A 20197-nucleotide genomic window follows, 5' to 3' on the forward strand; every position below is an offset into this window, starting at 1 on the left:
AGAAAAGTTGAAACTGTAATTATTCTTAAGCATATGATTTGTTCTTTTCTCCTCCTTATTTGATTTTGTAGCCAGCACTCTTTTTTCCTCCCAGGGCATGTGAAAGTCAAAATACTACATATAAAGTCTCTGAAGTGTTTCTGCTGAAACTCTGTCTGTACAATCTGGGTTCTTTCATGTAGTTAACTTACTGGCTTCTGACACTCCTATAAAAATATCCCATAGAGCTTTTCTTATTACCTTTTCATTGACTCTTTCTGAATGATAAAAATGAAATTCTGTAAAGGACTTTGAAAACCATGCATATTGCAATTCCTCCAAATTTCAAATACTAACCAAGTGTGACTATAAAAGAAACAACTACTGCAGTGAAAATTGCTGCACTGTGTTGAATCTCAGGCTATTATTAATTCATTGGAAACTATTTTTTCCTTAAGATTATGGATCCTAAAAGGTACCAGATAACACAATTGCTGAGATCAAAGTTTTTGTTTCAATCATAGGAAAACTTATTATCTGATCTTCCCCTGTGTGTGCATCTTCCTGGGATGCTATGTGACAGCCCCAGGTTTGCGCTCTGAATGAATAGTGCAGAGTATGTTACAGACCAGGGCAGAAACTGCTTTGAACCTATTGCCTATTAGTGATGGTTTAAGAAAAAAAGAGGACCTGAAATTAAAGTGATGGTTCTACTAACCATCACTTAGTAGTGATGGTTAGTAGTAAGACTTACTAAGTTTACTCAAGAGAGTAAAATGAAATCTCCTTTCTTACCTTAATTTCAACATGCATTTAGTTAAAAATTACCTAGTATGTGGTTCTGGGCAACATTTTCACTTGCTTTCCCATTTGAAATTACAATAAATTATAGAGTCTATCTTCATTATGAGTTATAATTGAATGACAGTTCCATACATAAAAATACAAAAGTAAAGCAAAAACATAATTCTTCAAAATTCATTTTTGTCTTGTGAAATATAGTATATTTTCTTCATTAAAAAAAAAACTCGGGCTTCCCTGGTGGTGCAGTGGTTGAGAATCCGCCTGCCAATGCAGGGGACACGGGTTCAAGCCCTGTTCTGGGAAGATCCCACATGCCGCGGAGCAACTGGGCCCGTGAGCCACAACTACTGAGCCTGCGCGTCTGGAGCCTGTGCTCTGCAACAAGAGAGGCCGCGATAGTGAGAGGCCCGCGCACCGCGATGAAGAGTGGCCCCCGCTCACCGCAACTAGAGAAAGCCCTCGCACAGAAACGAAGACCCAACACAGCCAAAAATAAATAAATAAATAAATAAATTTATTTTTAAAAAAAAAACTCTTTTGATCTATACTTAACATTTACTGTACTTGGAATGGATAGCTCATCTGTGAATATTCATTAACCACCTTGGAGTTCAGGATAAGCAAATCATACTCTTTCTGAGCTTTCTCCTCTTTTTAAATTTTAGACATAAGTCAGTCATTTCCTAAATTCTCTTTGGATGAGAATGGCAGTTTTAGAGGCTCTGTGGCATATCACAGAGAAAACAAAGCAAAACAAAACAAAAAAAACCGTAGTAAGACAGGGGAGCTGCATCTCCAGTTTTGCTCCTTCTGGACACCCAGACCTTATTCTTTCAGTTAGATGAAGTGGAACCATTTCAGATATGTATCTAATAATTATACTAAAGGGAAGTCTTTATTTTGAAATTCACCATAGACAACTAGAAGATTCGCTGTAAATGGCTGAACACGTTATCTAATGAGAGTTTGCTCTGTTGAAGCCAGGAGCACAGGAAACTCTACCTCAGGATTGGTGCTGTCAGTCCCAGCTCCTCTTCAGTTAAGAAGCTGATGAAAATGCTTCACCAGATCTCATGGGTGACCTTCCTCTCTGGGTCCTTGATTCACTCTGGTTGCTCAACAAGGCCCATGTCTTATTTGGGGAACATTGTTATTAAGTCTGCACGTTGTTTTGTCCATAAATTACTAAAAGAACAGTTCTTTAAAAGTAGGATGATTAAGTGCTTAACTTTTGGAGTCTGAACTTAAGACTGCTGGGTTTAAACCTTGGCTCCCCTACTCGCCAGCTGTGTACCATGTCTCTATCTCTTTATTTGTAAACTTGGGTTAGTAATAGCGCTACACCATAGGCTATTTTGACAACTACATTAGATAAAATAGGTTAAAGTTAGTATAGTACATAATAAACTCCAGTTGAATCATAGCTATTCTAATTAACTTCTGCATATTTATGAGTTGATGGCTAAGGAAACATTTGCTTCCTGACAGTATATTTTGCAAAGTGCTGGCTGTGACCACCTGATGTGGCTCTTGCAGTCTCTGAGTTTCTGTCTGTACTTTTTTCCTTTGAGAACTATATCCTCTTGGGAATTTCATGGCCTCTATGAATTCTATGGATATGGGAAATGATTAGAAATCTTTTGGAGATGAGTCACTGAGTCCTCTGAGTCTAAGAAACAATACAATTGTGCAGAGACGTGGAAGCCCTGAGCCTCCCTAATGGACCCCTTCCCCTCCTTAACTCAGCTGCAGTAGCTCAGGAAGAGCACAGAGCTTCCCTGTTTAATCAGTGACAGTGCTATTGTTGGTAGATGACATGTGTTAAGTGCAAATGTTTGTTTTCAGCTGTTTGTTTTATGTCCAGTTCCCAGGATGAACTTGCAAGTGAAAAGTTTATTGAGAAGTACTCTCAGCAACAACACATAAGGCAGAGGAACGAAAGCAGGTCTGAACAAAGGGAGAAGTGAAATCATAACAGAGTCACAAGAAAGACCTCAGCTGATCACACAGGGAGCTCTGGAGCTGGCGTGGCTCTTCAGAGTTGTCTTGTATTAGGGCGAGGGGACCAGGTTTTTATAGCCCCTGCTTCAGTCGATCATTGGAAGCAGCTGCCTTTGAGAAGGGGGCATGACTGTGGGCAAGGTGACTTCCTTTAGCCCGGGCAAAGTCATTTGGTATCAGAGGATTATCATTTAGTTGTGAGAAGGATCTGGTTATTATGTAGGTCACACATTAATTGCAGACATTGCTTCTGGTGATCTGACTGGCTAAATAGAAGGCCGTTTTCTTTTTTCCTCTTTATGTGTCTATCTAGAAACTGCGATCTTTGCCAGAAAGGATAATCTTTTAAAATATACCTATTTGGTTTTACTCTACATAAATGTTCTCTACTGAGTAAATTTTATACGCTCCTGATCAACATTCTCTAACGGAATTTCCTTGCTTTTGAAGCTTCCACTATATTCCAATTATTCCTACATCTTTAGACTCATCCTCCATTAATTAGACTTGTCAAGTAGTGAGAAGACCCCTGGGCCAGAAAACAAAATGCAGGTACCATAAGGTCTAGTCCCAGCTCTGTACATCCAAATGTGCAGTCTTTCCACAGGCCATTTTATTTTTCTGAGTTATATTTCCCTCATCAAAATATGAGGTACCCCAGGAAATTTTTATGCCCTGTCAATTGTGAAAGCATGTGATTAGATGGCCTATTCTGATATCATAGAGTCATGGCGCTGTTGTTCACCTCTAAGTAAGACCCACATAGAAATGATTCACCACATTTAGGGACATTCTTATTATGGTAAATTAAACGGGTAACAGGAAACAAGCTCCATGGAAAAGCTCTTCACCGAGGTCAAGATGGAAGCTAGAAAGAAAGAATGGATTTATAGGAAGGTAAAGAAGTCTTCATACTGAGCTTTAATTCAATCTTATTTTTATTTTTTAACATCTTTATTGGCGTATAATTGCTTTACAATGGTGTGTTAGTTTCTGCTTTATAACAAAGTGAATCAGCTATACATATACATATATCCCCATATCTCCACCCTCTTGCATCTCCCTCCCACCCTCCCTATCCCACCCCTCTAGGTGGTCACAAAGCACCGAGCTGATCTCCCTGTGCTATGCGGCTTCTCCCCACTAGCTATCTATTTTACATTTGGTAGTGTATATATGTCCATGCCACTCTCTCACTTCATCCCAGCTTCCCCTTTCCCCTCCCCGTGTCCTCAAGTCCATTCTGTACATCTGCATCTTTATTCCTGTCCTGCCCCTAGGTTCTTCAGAAATATTTTTTCTTTTTTTTTTTTTTTAGATTCCATATATATGTGTTAGCATATGGTATTTGTTTTTCTCTTTCTGACTTACTTCATTCTGTAAGACTCTAGGTCCATCCACCTCACTACAAATAACTCAATTTCATTTCTTTTCATGGCTGAGTAATATTCCATTGTATATATGTGCCACATCTTCTTTATCCATTCATCTGTCGATGGACACTTAGGTTGCTTCCATGTCCTGGCTATTGTAAATAGAGCTGCAATGAACGTTGTGGTACATGACTCCTTTTGAATTATGTTTTCTCAGGGTATATGCCCAGTAGTGGGATTGCTGGGTCATATGGTAGTTCTATTTTTAGTTTATTGAGGAACCTCCATACTGTTCTCCATAGTGGCTGTATCAATTTACATTCCCACCAACAGTACAAGAGGGTTCGCTTTTCTCCACACCCTCTCCAGTGTTTATTGTTTGTAGATTTTTTGATGATGGCCATTCTGACTGGTGTGAGGTGATAACCTCATTGTAGTTTTGATTTGCATTTCTCTGATTATTAGTGATGTTGAGCATCCTTTCATGTGTTTGTTGGCAACCTGTATATCTTCTTTGGAGAAATGTCTATTTAGGTCTTCTGCCCATTTTTGGATTGGGTTGTTTATTTTTCTGATATTGAGCTGCATGAGCTGCGTGTATATTTTGGAGATTAATCCTTTGTCAGTTGCTTCATTTGCAAATATTTTCTCCTGCTCTGAGGGTTGTCTTTTCATCTCATTTATGTTTTCCTTTGCTGTGCAAAAGCTTTTAAGTTTCATTAGGTCCCATTTGTTTATTTGTGTTTTTATTTCCCTTTCTCTAGGAGGTGGGTCACAAAGGATCTTGCTGTGATTTATGTCATAGAGTGTTCTGCCTATGTTTTCCTCTAAAAGTTTTAGAGTGTCTAGCCTTACATTTAGGTCTTTAATCCATTTTGAGTTTATTTTTGTGTATGGTGTTAGGGAATGTTCTAATTTCATTCTTTTACATGTAGCTGTCCAGTTTTCCCAGCACCACTTATGGAAGAGGCTGTCTTTTCTCCATTGTATATTCTTGCTTCCTTTATCAAACATAAGGTAACCATATGTGCGTGGGTTTATCTCTGGCCTTTCTATCCTGTTCCATTGATATATATTTCTGTTTTTGTGCCAGTACCATACTATCTTGATTATCGTAGCTTTGTAGTATAGTCTGAAGTCTGGGAGCCTGATTCCTCCAGCTCCATTTTTCTTTCTCAAGATTGCTTTGGCTATTCATGGTCTTTTGTGCTTCCATACAAATTGTGAAATTTTTTGTTCTAGTTCTGTGAAAAATGTCATTGGTAGTTTGCTAGGGATTGCATTGAATCTGTAGATTGCTTTGGGTAGTATAGTCATTTTCACAATGTTGATTCTTCCAATCCAAGAACATGGTATATCTCTCCATCTGTTTGTATCATCTTTAATTTCTTTCATCAGTGTCTTACAGTTTTCTGCATACAGGTCTTTTGTCTCCTTAGATAGACAAAAAGTATTTTATTCTTTTTGTTGCAATAGTAAATGGGAGTGTTTCCTTAATTTCTCTTTCAGATTTTTCATCATTAGTGTGTAGGACTGCAAGAGATTTCTGTGCATTAATTATGTATCCTGCTACTTTACCAAATTCATTGATTAGCTCTAGTAGTTTTCTGGTAGCATCTTTAGGATTCTCTATGTATAGTATCATGTCATCTGCAAACAGTGACAGGTTTACTTCTTCTTTTCCAATTTGGATTCCTTTTATTTCTTTTTCTTCTCTGATTGCTGTGGCTAAAACTTCCAAAACTATGTTGAATAACAGTGGTGAGAGTGGGCAACCTTGTCTTGTTCCTGATTTTAGAGGAAATGCTTTCAGTTTTTCACCATTGAGAACGATGCTGGCTGTGGGTTTGTCATCTATGGCCTTTATTATGTTGAGGTAAGTTCCCTCTATGCCTACTTTCTGGAGGGTTTTTTATCATAAGTGACTGTTGAATTTTGTTGAAAGCTTTTTCTGCCTCTATTGAGATGATCATGTGGTTTTTATTCTTCAGTTTGTTAATATGGTGTATCACATTGATTGGTTTGCGTATATTGAAGAATCCTTGCATCCTAAGATAAACCCCACTTGATCATGTTGTATGATCCTTTTAATGTGCTGTTGGATTCTGTTTGCTAGTATTTTGTTAAGGATTTTTGCATCTGTGTTCATCAGTGATATTGGCCTATAGTTTTCCTTTATTGTGACATCTTTGTCTGGTTTTGGTATCAGGGTGATGGTGGCCTCATAGAATGAGTTTGGGAGTGTTCCTCCCTCTGCTATATTTTGGAAGAGTTTGAGAAGGATCAGTGTTAGCTCTTCTCTAAATGTTTGATAGAATTTGCCTGTGAAGCCATCTGGTCCTGGGCTTTTGTTTGTTGGAAGATTTTTAATCATAGTTTCAATTTCAGTGCTTGTGATTGGTCTGTTTATATTTTCTATTTCCTCCTGGTTCAGCCTCGGAAGGTTGTGCTTTTCTAAGAATTGGTCCATTTCTTCCAGGTTGTCCATTTTATTGGCATATGGTTGCTTGTAGTAATCTCTCATGATCCTTTGTATTTCTGCAGTGTCAGTTGTTACTTTTCCTTTTTCATTTCTAATTCTATTGATTTGAGTCTTCTCCGTTTTTTTCTTGATGAGTCTGGCTAATGATTTATCAATTTTTTTTATCTTCTCAAAGAACCAGCTTTTAGTTTTATTGATCTTTGTTATTGTTTCCTTCATTTTTTTTCATCTATTTCTGATCTGATATTTATGATTTCTTTCCTTCTGCTCACTTTGGGGGTTTTTTGTTCTTCTTTCCTCTAATTGCTTTAGGTGTAAGGTTAGGGTGTTTATTTGAGAAATTTCTTGTTTCTTAAGGTAAAATTGTATTGCTATAAACTTCCCTCTTAGAACTGCTTTTGCTGCCTCCCATAGGTTTTGGGTCATCGTGTTTTCGTTGTCATTTGTGTCTAGGTATTTTTTGATTTCCTCTTTGATTTCTTCAGTGATCTCTTGGTTATTTAGTAGTATATTGTTTAGCTTCCATGTGTTTGTATTTTTTACAGATTTTTTTCCTGTTATTGATATCTAGTCTCATAGTGTTGTGGTCAGAAAAGATACTTGATACTATTTCAATTTTCTTAAATTTACCAAGGCTTGATTTGTGAACCAAGATATGATCTATCCTGAAGAATGTTCCATGAGCATTTGAGAAGAAAGTGTATTCTGTTGCTTTTGGATAGAATGTCCTATAAATATCAATTAAGTCCATCTTGTTTAATGTATCATTTAAAGCTTGTGTTTCCTTATTTATTTTCATTTTGGATGATCTGTCCATTGGTGAAAGTGGGGTGTTAAAGTCCCCTACTATGATTCTGTTACTGTCGATTTCCCCTTTTATGGCTGTTAGCATTTGCCTTATGTGTTGAGGTGCTCCTTTGTTGGGTGCATAAATATTTACAATTGTTATATCTTCTTCTTGGATTGATCCCTTGATCATTATGCAGTGTCCTTCTTTGTCTCTTGTAATAGTCTTCATTTTAAAGTCTATTTTGTCTGATAAGAGAATTGCTACTCCAGCTTTCTTTTGATTTCCATTTGCATGGAATATCTTTTTCCATCCCCTCAGTTTCAGTCTGTATGTGTCCCTAGGTCTGAAGTGGGTCTCTTGTAGACAGCATATATACATGTCTTGTTTTTGTATCCATTCAGCCAGTCTATGTCTTTTGGTTGGAGCACTTAATCCATTTACATTTAAGGTAATTATCAATATGTATGTTCCTATTCCCATTTTCTTAATTGTTTGGGGTTTGTTATTGTAGGTCTTTTCCTTCTCTTGTGTTTCCTACCTAGAGAAGTTCCTTTAGCATTTGTTGTAAAGCTGGTTTGGTGGTGCTGAACTCTCTCAGCTTTTGCTTGTCTGTACAGGTTTTAATTTCTCCATCAAATCTGAATGAGATCCTTGCTGGGTAGAGTAATCTTGGTTGTAGGTTTTTCCCTTTCATCACTTTAAATATGTTCTGCCACTCCCTTCTGACTTGCAGAGTTTCTGCTGAAAGATCAGCTGTTAACCTTATGGAGATTCCCTGGTATGTTATTTGTTGTTTTTCCCTTGCTGCTTTTAATATTTTTTCTTTGTATTTAATTTTTGATAGTTTGATTAACATGTGTCTTGGCATGTTTCCCCTTGAATTTATCCTGTATGGGACTCTCTGCCCTTCCTGGACTTGACTGACTATTTCCTTTCCTATATTAGGGAAGGAATATAGGAAATAATCTCTTCAAATATTTTCTCAGTCCCTTTCTTTTTCTCTTCTTCTTCTGAGATCCCTATAATTCGAATGTTGGTTCGTTTACTGTTGTCCCAGTGGTCTCTAAGACTACCCTCAGTTCTTTTCATTCTTTTTTCTTTATTCTGCTCTGCAGTAGTTATTTCCACTATTTTATCTTCCAGGTCACGTATCCGTTTTCTGCCTCAGTTATTCTGCTATTGATTCCTTCTAGAGAATTTTTAAATTCATTTATTGTGTTGTTCATCATTGTTTGTTTGCTCTTTAGTTCTTGTAGGTCCTTGTTAAACATCTCTTGTATTTTCTCCATTCTATTTCCAAGATTTTGCATCATCTTTACTATCATTACTCTGAATACTTTTTCAGGTAGACTGCCTACGTCCTCTTCATTTGTTTGGTCTGGTGGGTTTTTCCCTTGTTCCTTCATCTGCTGTGTGTTTCTCTGTCTTCTCATTTTGTTTAACTTACTGTGTTTGGGATCTCCTTTTTGCAGGCTGCAGGTTCGTAGTTCCTGTTGTTTTTGGTATCTGTCCCCAGTGGCTAAGGTTGGTTCAGTGGGTTGTGTAGGCTTCCTGGTGGAGGGGACTAGTGCCTGTGTTCTGGTGGATGAGGCTGGATCTTGTCTTTCTGGTGGGCAGGACCACATCCAGTGGTGTGTTTTGGGGTGTCTGTGACCGTTTTATGATTTTAGGCAGCCTCTCTGCTAATGGGTGGGGTTGTGCTCCTGTCTTGCTAGTTGTTTGGCATAGGGTGTCCAGCAGTGTAGCTTGCTGGTCATTGAGTGGAGCTGGGTCTTAGTGCTGAGCTGGAGATATCTGGGAGAGCTTTCACTGTTTGATGTTACATGGAGCTGGGAGGTCTCTGGTGGACCAATGTCCTGAACTCAGCTCTCCCACCTCAGAGGCACAGGTCTGACACCTGGCCAGAGCACGAAGACCCTGTCAGCCACACAGCTCAGAAGAAAAGTGAGAAAAAAAGAAATAAATAAATAAATAAAATAAAGTTATTAAAATAAAAAAATTATTAAAAATAAAAAAATTAAAATGTAATTTAAAAAAACGGAAAGAAAGAAGAGAGCCACCAAACCAAAAAACAAATCCACCAATTATAACAAGTGCTAAAAACTATACTGAAAAAAAAAAAAAAAGGACAGACAGAGCCCTAAGACAAATGGTAAAAGCAAAGCTATACAGACAAAATCACACAAAGAATCATACACATACACACTCACAAAAAGAGAAAAAAGAAAAAAAATATATATCTTTTGGGGAGTCTGAGGTCTTCTGCCAGCATTCAGTAGGAGTTGTTCCACATGTAGATGTATTTCTGATGTGTATGTGGGCAGGAAGGTGATCTCCACGTCTTACTCCTCTGCCATCTTGAAGGTCTCTCCCAGGCTTCTTTTTTTTTTTTTTTTTTTAATTTACCACTTTAACCATTCTTTTTTTTTTTTTTTTTTAATTTATTTTTTTGTATTTATTTTTGGCTGTGTTGGGTCTTCGTTTCTGTGCGAGGGCTTTCTCTAGTTGTGGCAAGCAGGGGCCACTCTTCATCCCGGTGCACAGGCCTCTCACCATCGCGGCCTCTCTTGTTTTGGAGCACAGGCTCCAGACGCGCAGGCTCAGTAGTTGTGGCTCACGGGCCCAGTTGCTCTGCGGCATGTGGGATCTTCCCAGACCAGGGCTCGAACCTGTGTCCCCTGAATTGACAGGCAGATTCTCAACCACTGCGCCACCAGGGAAGCCCCCAGGCTTCTTTTTAACGCTGGTTTAACTAGCACCTTCTCTAGGGCAGTGTTTAATAGCTTCTTCTGCTAAATGCTTCTATTTTTGCTGATGATTCTCAGCTGAATCAGATCCATTGCTCTTTCTGCTAGTGTTGCAGGGTCTCCTGCAGAGGCAGGGGGTGGCTGTGGCTCACCACAGGGACAAGGGCACTCTCAATCTTAATGTTTAAACCTCAGATTTTCCTTTATGATGGGAAACAAAGCATAAGGCACTTCTCTATTAAAACTATTTTGAGAATTAGACAAGGTTCTATTTTAAAAACCTTGACTGAATGACTGTATATGTGTTATCCAGAGTTTGGTACTTTAGAAATAGTAAAATATATCCTTGCTTCTCAATTTTAAAAAATGTGGACTTCAATAATTCACTGTTATTCTAGATAATGTGTAATTCTAAGCACAATAATTACTTTTACTCCTAAGGACTAAATAAATCATTGTTTAAGATATTGGATAATTTCAAACTGGTAGTCCTAAAATCTGGTATATCTTTTGTTCTTCTACTTAACATCAATGCAGATTTTTCATAATGTAAACAAAATAATGACACCAGTAGAATTTCCCTTACATTTCCAGGGAATACTGTTTTCAGTTTAGAAATACTGACAGCCTAAAGTAAAATGTTATAAGATTGCTCTTCATTTTATAGCAACCTATTTCCCTCCTTTTGGAAGGCTTAAATGTTTAAGAATATGCTGGAAGGAGAACCGCAGTCATTTCATTCTTTGAACAGTTCTGAAATATCATTTCCTATTAGGCAGTTGTGTGAGTACTGACAGCCTTACCCCTCTTCTTCCCTAGAGATTAATTTATTTCCTGCAGTGCTTGCTTTTCTTGGAAAATCTGACTCGTCAGCCTTCACCAATGGGAGATCTCATCAGCAGAATGTTAATTATAAAAGCAAAACAATATACCATATTGAAAGGGAAAAACAATTCTCCAGGCAATGCAACCTTTTTCTTTTCTTTTCTTTTCTTTCCACTTCATTCTCTCCTCAGTCTGTGGCTGGACAGGAACATTATCCGCTAGGGAAACATTCGGCGAGATGGTGTGGTATAGAGGAAATGTGCAGGCTTTGCCACCAGACAGACCCAAGACCGAACTCTAATTCAAAGAATGTTGAATTTCTTTGGGATTTTGTTTCTTTATCTGTAAAATAAAGATGAAAATACCTGCCTCACATGAAATTCTATAATGAGACTGGCACAGTGTAGACACTAGAAAATTATTCTTATCATTATTATAGCCTTCATTTAGCACCTACTGCATATTGATTGCTGTGGCATAATATTAACCATGTCTCATATTAGTTTATAAAAAATCTATTAGAAATTTGAAGAAATATATCTTTCAGCTTTAGGAGTTAGACATATGAGAGCAAGACACCTTATTGAGATAGCCTAGTTGAAGTCTTGTCTTACTCTTCATTTCCTTTCTCTTCTCATTACTACTCATATTTTTCATAATGCTCGCTAGATACTTATGAACTTATTTTTTTTCACCAATAAGTTCTTTAAAAACTTCAAAAGCTATTTGCTAATAGTTTTAGGTCTATCTATTCAGACTTGAAACTGCATTTGAGTTTATTAAAAATTATTTTCCCTAAAATAAAAATTGTCAATTTCTGTTTGATTCAGTCTTAGAAATAAAACTTTGGTGAGTTATATCTTGAGACAAAGATTGTCAGCAAAGATTGTGGCAGCAAAGTAGAGATAAAGTTGAGAGATACCAAATGAAGAAACAAAATTAATCGTCTTAAGCCCAGAATGATCATTCTTTCAGTAGTATGATTATGATTAACAAGTCTGTTTAAGTAAATATCTTTTTTCTTATTTCTCCCATATGATTTTATGATTTGTGTGCAATACGAGAAAGAAAAGCAATTGAAGCATTAGATGATAAAACAGAAAAAGAGATGTCATGGTGTAAACGCATAACACCTGAGACCTGATACAGGGCTCCTACAGCAGACAGGAGCTCTGTGCATGGAGTGCAAATTATGATAGGTACTATTCTTTCACATGGCAAAATAATATTTTTCTTAAGACCAGTGACAGTATCTTAACTTGGGTAGAACAAGGGATTGGATCGATATGGTGACCTCTGCCTTTCACCTTTATGGAGTCACGTGCAAGTCATTGATTGATCCTTTTTAATGGTAAATGCATTTTTTGAAACTGTAGAGTTTTCCTATAAATAATAAGCTCTTGAGCCTCGCCCCAATTTCCTAATTTTCCTTATTAATAACTTCTAATCTTATCGTTTTAAATTTCCTTTCCCTTTTTTTTTTCTAAACTTTTTTCTTATTGGCAAGTGACAATCTTTTTTTTAATCCATTATTTCAGTCAATTCTGGTTCTTACTTCATTCATGAGACCCATCTTTATTTTGACCGATGAATTAAGCAAAGCAAAAAGGAACTGATGACTTTCAAAATTCATCTCAGCGAGTCTCTAAGTTCTTGTGCATAAAAAGTCACTTAATGAGTATGTTAAAAATACATATTCTTGGGATGTGCTCTCTAGAGTGGGGTTGGCAACCTCTGGTGGTGGGTCAAATCTGTCCCATTGCCTGTTATTGTACTGCCCCCAAGCTAAAAATATTTGGGTTTTTTTTTTTTTAAGTTGAAAAAAAAATTTTTCTGACACATGAAAATTATTTGAAATTCAAATTTCAATGTTTATATAAAGTTTGATTGGACCACAGCCATGCTTATTCATTTACACATTGCCTGTGGCTGCTTGTGTGCTGTATCAGCAGAACTGAGTAGTTTTGACAGAGACCATATGCAAAGCCTAAAATTTTTACTATCTGGCCCTCTAGAGGAAAAGTTTGCTAACCTCTGCTCTAGAGAATCTGATTCAGATGTTCTGAGAAAGGAACTAGGAATTGCTTTCAACATGTTTTTGGGGTGATTGTGATACAGGGATCTTTGATGACACTTTGAAAGGTAATGCAGTAGAAGAATTGTGAACAACCTGTCTCTTCTTCTCCCCTTCTCTTCATCACACCCACTCCATCAGCAAACCCTATTGGCTTTATCCTCAAACAGTATCTAGAATTTGTCTATTTTTTACCTTGTTCACTGCTATCATCCTAGTCCAAGCCATCATCATTTTTCATCTGGATTCTTGTTATTGGCTTCCTAACCAGTCAATCTTCTTCTGCCCTTGCCTCAGTATTGTCCATTCTCAACATGACAGCCAGAGTGAATGTGTCAAAACCTTAGTCATGTCATGTAACTCTTTTCTTCAAAGTCCTCCAGTGGTCTCTCTACTTCTCTTTTCTCTCTATTCTAGCTACATTGGCTTCCCACTGTTCCTCAGAAACGCTAGGGGTGCTCCATCTTCAACACCAACACAGGCTATTTTCTCTAAGTGGTATAGTCTTCCCCCCAGAGATCTACATGGCTTTTATCTTTGTCTCATTTAGGTCTTTCCTTAGCCATTACCTTCTCAGCGATTCCTTTCATACACACCTTATTTAAAAATTGTAATCTCTTTATCTGGGACTACCGATCTCCCTTATGCCAGCTAACATGCTACACACTTTGCTTCTTTATTTTGATTGTGAGCCACTTTCCCCACATGAGAGCACCATGAGGACAGGAATTTTTATCCATTTGCTCTGTCTTTAGATTTAAAAGAGTTCCTGGCTTACTGTGGGTTCTCAATAAATATTTCTTGAATAGAGAAATGAACCCCAAACTCCCATTCTGTACTGGACAGATAATGTATGACACTTATCAAACATGCAAAAACAGTTGCCAGGAGTATAAATATACGAGTCATCTTTGAAAAATGATGTAATATCTTATAACCACCACAGATGAGAAGAAGAATTAAGCAGCTATTAACTTGTATCATTTGTTTTTTCAATCTCAACCAATAACTTAGTTACAAAAGATGCTAAGGGAAGGAAAGTAGAGGATGGGTACAAATATTAAAATGGGTACATGGATGAAAATTCAGTTGAAAATGTTTGGAAGAGATTTCAGGAAGTTTCACAAACAAGCTGCTTCCTAAAGCAGGTAGATGTGCTTACTGCAGGTTTTACTGTTCACCATCAGGTTGAGCAATTTGAGGACAGTGACACTCAAAGTTGCCAAAAGGGAAAATGTAGGGTGTGACTAACCTTGGTTCAAGTAGCTGTTTAGGAAACACCAGCTTTATAAGAGAATGTAAAGCATTTTTAGATATACCTGAACTGGATTCCTCAAAAATAAGATGAAACGGAGATTTTCTTTGACTTAATACTCTCATTCAAAAAATTACTCATCTAATTTTATGGTATTTTTAAAGCTTCATTTTGTGGATTAAACAGTAGTCTATTCTTACAAAGATATAGATTTTGACTATGGAAGGACATTTTTACTATCAAAGAATACATTTTAGAGAGAAAAACAAAACAAAACAAAATAAAACTTCATTCTGTATCTGTTCTTCTACGGATGAAGTATTTGGCTTGATCTCCAGGGAACTGAGTGTACATGATTCCACGTCCCTCAGTTAATATGATCATCTAAGTAACTATGAATACTCAAAACTAATCAGTCAATATTCAATTCAAAGTAAGAAACATCACCTCCAAATTAAATCTGTGACATTTCCAAAGGAGTGGTCGATGAATGCCAAAAGATTTGAGGGCTTTAAATCAATTTGAATTTTAAAACCTAAATTGTCAGAGAAATCAGTTCTTTCACATTTTGAGATTTCTTGAAAGTTAATGCAATAAAGAACAAAGTTTCTCGCATAGCACAGGGACGTCAGCTCTGTGCTTTGTGACCACCTAGAGGTGTGGGATAGGGAGGGCGGGAGGGAGGGAGATGCAAGAGGGAAGAGATATGGGGACATATGTATATGTATAACTGATTCACTTTGTTATAAAGCAGAAACTAACACACCATTGTAAAGCAATTATACTCCAATAAAGATGTTAGAAAAAAAAAAAAAGAACAAAGTTTCTATGCAATGTGAAGTCAGCTTTGCCTACTTCAGCTGACCACTAAAGCACAGGCGTTATTTAGGGGATCCCTACCCTTGGTGGAAGATTGGGCTAGATCAGGTAGGGAGAGGCAACTTATAAGGTCCCTTCCAAAACTATGATTGCTTAAATCCTATTATTTTATATTGAGATAATCTAATTATTCTACTCCCTCACCTCCCATTTTTCTGCTTAACCCTGTACTATCTTAAATCAGTTTATTGACAAGGGAGAGTGAGACTAATAACTGTCAAGATGACAGATTGAACTTTCAAACTACAGGCTTATAATAGTTTTATGTGAATATGAGCTAGTAATAGCAAGTAATATTTATGTTGCACTTTACGTTTTACAAAGCACTTGCAGGTCCTTTATTTCATTTGATGTTTCCTCAACTCTATGATTCAGTTATTACTACCAAAACTCGTTCATTGGTAAGAAAATGGAATTCAGAGATTCCTCAAGACACATAGCGAGTGTGTCTTAGAATCAGGAGTCAGATGGAGTTCTTCAGATTGTTTCTCTGTACTACAATATATCTATTTCATTTGCCCTCCCCACCTCTCCCCTCAGGAAAAGCAACGCTGTGAGGAAAAAATTCGGTTGTTACCCATTTATGCAGATAAAAGCACAAAGATAGTAAATGGTAGAAGTGGGAATTAAATCTGGGCATACTGCCTAAAACTCCTGTGTTCTTTCAGCTGTAATATACATTCTACAGTGTGTAGTTTTATTGCTGTTTGTGATAAAAGAAAGACCTGAAAATCTAAAGGCAGCAGTTGGGGATAGTGGATGATGAGGAGAGAGAATGAAATCAAGGAAAGCATGGGATCCAGGCAATCTTCCTCTCATTGGACCCCACCTCCCAGCCCCCAGCACCACTTAGCACTGAGGGGAGATGTTGACAGAGGAAAGTAAATTCAGGCTGTTTAGGGGAATTAACATGATGTGCTGAGAAATTCTACTTCTTTCTGCTTTGACATCCCCTTTCTTCTTTCCCAGTTATTCTATGAGCTCCTCAGAGGTCACGAAACTGTATATTTTGTCTTTATATTTCACACATATAGTAAAAATAGCTAACAGTTGGTGAGACAGTAAACCTCTTTATTGTAAAATATAAAACTCTTTACATTTATTGACTCATTTAATCTTTGTCATAACCCTATAACATAAGCATTATTATCCGTTCCCCCCTCTTGTTTTCAAAGATGAGGAAATAAGGTACGTAAAGGTTAGTTAACTTCCTTAAGATTATATAGAGCCAGTGTGTAGTAGAAAAGGAAGGAAGAAAGAAGGAAGGAAGGAAGGGAAGTAGAGGAAGAGGGAGGAAAAGAGAGAGGAAGGGAGGAAGAAAAGAAGGAAGAAGAGGAGAAGGGAGGAAGGAAGGGAGGCAGGGAGGAAGTCATAGGCTAATGAGCGCTCAAGGGTGTCACCCTCAGGGTGTTCCTCTCCAGGTCCACGTGGCTAGCACTTAATATGTCACTAGTACAATAAGGTGTGGGAGAGTGAAAGAAATGATCAGTCTTCTGTACCTCTTGACCATTATAGTTCATGCTGTTAGGGTTCTTTTCTTAAACCACCCATGCTCCACAAAGCCATAATGGAAAGAAATGTGTGTCTTCCCTGAACACAGACAGAATTCCTCTCTGCAATGTAGCTTGCTTTCCTTGCAAGTGTGACATGATGTGTTAATGTCAAGTCTGTGTATATGTTCATTAGAAGCTAGAGATCGTACAACTTATGCTTGAGGCCTGTTGCTTTTCTTCAGTTTAACATTATAGGTACCCTTTTCTCCTCTGCCATCTTTAGACCTCCACTAGGTTTGGGCTCCATTCCATAGCCATTGTGTCACAGCTGAGGTAATGGGTCTGCAATCAGACATTTTTTTAGAACACCATCAAGCTCCAGCCTCTTACTAGCTGTGTGATTGCTTGGCAAGTCTCTTAACTACGCCTCAGATTCAGTTTTTTTACCTTACATTACCTAGAAAATAGAGTTTTTATAAGGATAAACTAAAATGCAAAGAAAAGCATTTTGTAAACTGAAAAACACTTTATAAATTTAAGGTATTATCTCACAGAAATATCTACTTTGTTTCTGAAGGGTTTGCATTAGTTCCTTGGGGTTTTTTTGGTTTTTTGGGTTTTTTTGGCTCTTCTTATTTTGTTCTCAATTAGTTGTCCAAAAAAAACATATATGCATGTGAGTTTCCTACAGACTGTTTGAAAGCAAGTAGTGTCTTTCCTATTTCTAATGCATATTTCTGATGGACCCCGCTTAATCTTTTTTTCTTACAGAAATCCTCAAAAATTAAAAACATCAAAAATAATGAGATGTGACTGAAGCCACTTGGGCAGTGAACATAAATGTTGCAATGGAAAAGCAAGCCTGGCCTTCTAGCTGAAAAAACAGCTATTCCCCAGTGGGCCCCAGAAGAAACTTGACTGGCCACTGCAAAGGAGAAAACAACCTTAAAAGTTTTAACAGATAAAACTTAAGGAGCAACCTCTGATATGGAATTCACATAGTCTATTCTGCTGTGTCAAAATCTATGTGCATTGTTTTATTGTTACTTAGGACATGTTTATTTAATGTGCACACTTTTTGTGGTTCTCATTTCCACTGCTGACAATTAAGCAATTGGAAATAAATTTTATATTTTAGTTTCCGAGTAAAACCAGTTGAAAATAAGATAAAAGCTCACCAAATATTTTCATTTTTCTCAATTTGTTTTGCCTTTTTTTTAGTGTTACCATCGTTACTGTTAAAAATAACAAAAAATAATTAGATCTGAGAGTGATCTAAAATAATCAGGTTTCTTATCTGATTCCCTTGGAGCTGTGGAAATGAGTTTGACTTCACATTTTCATTTTGTTTTAGAAATACACGGTGAATAAGTGTGTTTGAGACTTGACAGCCAAAGCCATTGTTAATTACAGGAATTTTCCATTACTTTCTCCCCTGTCCCCTAATAACCAGAGTTCATTACTACAATATCACCAAAGATCTGATAATATGCCTTATTATTTTATGTACCGTACACTAGATAACTCTTCAGCTAAATGTTTATTAGGGTAGTAGGAAAGCCATTTCATTTAGTTATTATTTATGTATTAAGTATACAGGTACAACATTATTTTGCCTGTAACAAAATGAAGAGACAGAGAATTATACAGGAATTTAATTGCCAACTTTGGACTTGGTTCACAGGTTGTACTCTATACAAAAATTTAGGTAGTCTCATATCTCATAATTATTTTACATTATGTATAGAAATTATTCATTGGTTTAGTACTAAAGAGTTTCTGAAGATAACAAACAAATCATGAAAAAACTTTTCAACAGAAAAAAATTACAGTTAGTTAGAAATCTTTCATACAATGTTTATATTCTGATTTAGCTTACTTTTTGTATCTTTTTTTTCTTCCTTTTTCAGTGGAAATGAACCCTGATTTCCAATACCCTAAGGATTATTTAGGGATTTGATGTGGTAATATATTGTTATTTATGATTTCTAAAATTTTCTGAGATGGTTTAACTTTTATCTATTTTGCTTGTTTGTGCCCATAAGAACAAGAACTTTTAAAAGTTTATGTCCCCATGTTTGATTATTGAAGTCCACTGAGAATCCTTTCTCAACAACCTTGGCAAACTCATAGAACTCATTGACCAGTTTGTTATTTTTCAAATAATAATGAAAGGCTAGTATTTTTATTTGGTATATGAGAACAATTAAATCTGTGCTTTTAATAGGTATAGTTCTTTGATTAGAAAATCAAGAGAATGTATGTCTTAGTTTGGTCGTAAATCATCAAGAGCTTTCTAGTGGAAATTATATATAACATTTCTAACAATGTAAGTCCTTTTATGTACTGTGCTTCCAGCTCTCTTGAATTTGAAAGGTGTAATAAACTTCATGTTCATCTATGGAAGATTTTGGGAGGTTGAAAATAAATTTTCTTTCGTGTGTGTGTATGTTCTCTGTCACGTTTAATAACTATCTTCCTGTAACAACTAAGGTATTCTTTAACTAGGATTGAAATCAATCCTTAACTATTAAGGAAGAGGCTACCTGTGTTAAAGAAGCCAGGAGAAGAGGCTTCTTTACCTCCTCACCCTGATCCCTGCAACCAGGGACCTATAGTGCTGAGCGCAATGACCAGATTTCACAGTATGATGGGGCTGCATAGCTAGATGCCAAGACCTCCAATGATCAATGCTGCCCTCTTCCTAACTGAATCAAACAGTTTGGGGAAGGGGATGGAAAGGGAGTGAGAAATGAAGAAAGGAGTGTTCTTTGAGGTGTGTTTGGCTCTTATAACCAAGACTTTAATATAAAAAGTTTTTGTTTTAAGATCAAAGTCAACATTAATGAAACTTCTGGATGTTTATCCAAAGTCTTAAGTTACAAGTTACTTCTAAAAGGAAAAGGTTATGTAAAATTCCTGGGAAGGAAGAGTCAGAATTAGGATCTGAATATATCCTGATAGGCTGGAATACTAAAAACTGAGTCTAACAGAATGAAAGTACTCTTTTGATTTTACCATCAAAATATTTGCACAGTTTTACCACTTTTTACTGGTTTCTACTGGGCTTCCAGTGTGACCCAAGTTCAATTATCTCTTCTTGGGTTTCTGCAGTAACCCTGTAACCATTCTCCCCATTCCTGCTCTTGCTACCAATCAGTTTATTTTTAACACAGTAGTCAGAAATATCCATTAAAACATATATTATTTCACATCACAGTTTCTTCCCATCTCACTCAGAGTAAAAGCCAAAATTCCTAACATGATCTATAAAGCCCTACAGGATCTGTTCCTGTTACTTCTCTGACCTCTTGTCCCCTTTCTCAATGTGCGAAAGTCGTGCTGGCCTCCTCACTGTTCATAAGACAGGACAGGACGGTCTTGCCTCCAGGCCTTTGCCTTTGGTTTCTCTCCACCAGGAAAAGCTTTTTGCTCAAATATCTACACAGGTCAGTCCCTCACTTCATTCAGGTTTCATACAAATACCTGCCCTGA

The 20197-nt window shown here is 37.0% G+C and overlaps 1 protein-coding gene across 1 annotated transcript in view; it reads left to right on the plus strand.

Annotated features, from left to right (window-relative positions):
• Positions 1 to 17556, plus strand: part of THEMIS (thymocyte selection associated) — a 172117-nt gene extending 154561 nt beyond the window's left edge. The window contains exon 6 of the mRNA XM_036872049.1: positions 17474 to 17556. Coding sequence (XP_036727944.1) covers positions 17474 to 17490 — 17 coding nt within the window. The 3' untranslated portion in view covers positions 17491 to 17556. The remainder of the gene's footprint in view (positions 1 to 17473) is intronic.
• Positions 17557 to 20197: the final 2641 nt, after the last annotated feature.

This window comes from Balaenoptera musculus, chromosome 12 (assembly GCF_009873245.2).
Source record: "Balaenoptera musculus isolate JJ_BM4_2016_0621 chromosome 12, mBalMus1.pri.v3, whole genome shotgun sequence".
In the NCBI taxonomy this organism is placed as follows: Eukaryota; Metazoa; Chordata; class Mammalia; order Artiodactyla; family Balaenopteridae; genus Balaenoptera; species Balaenoptera musculus.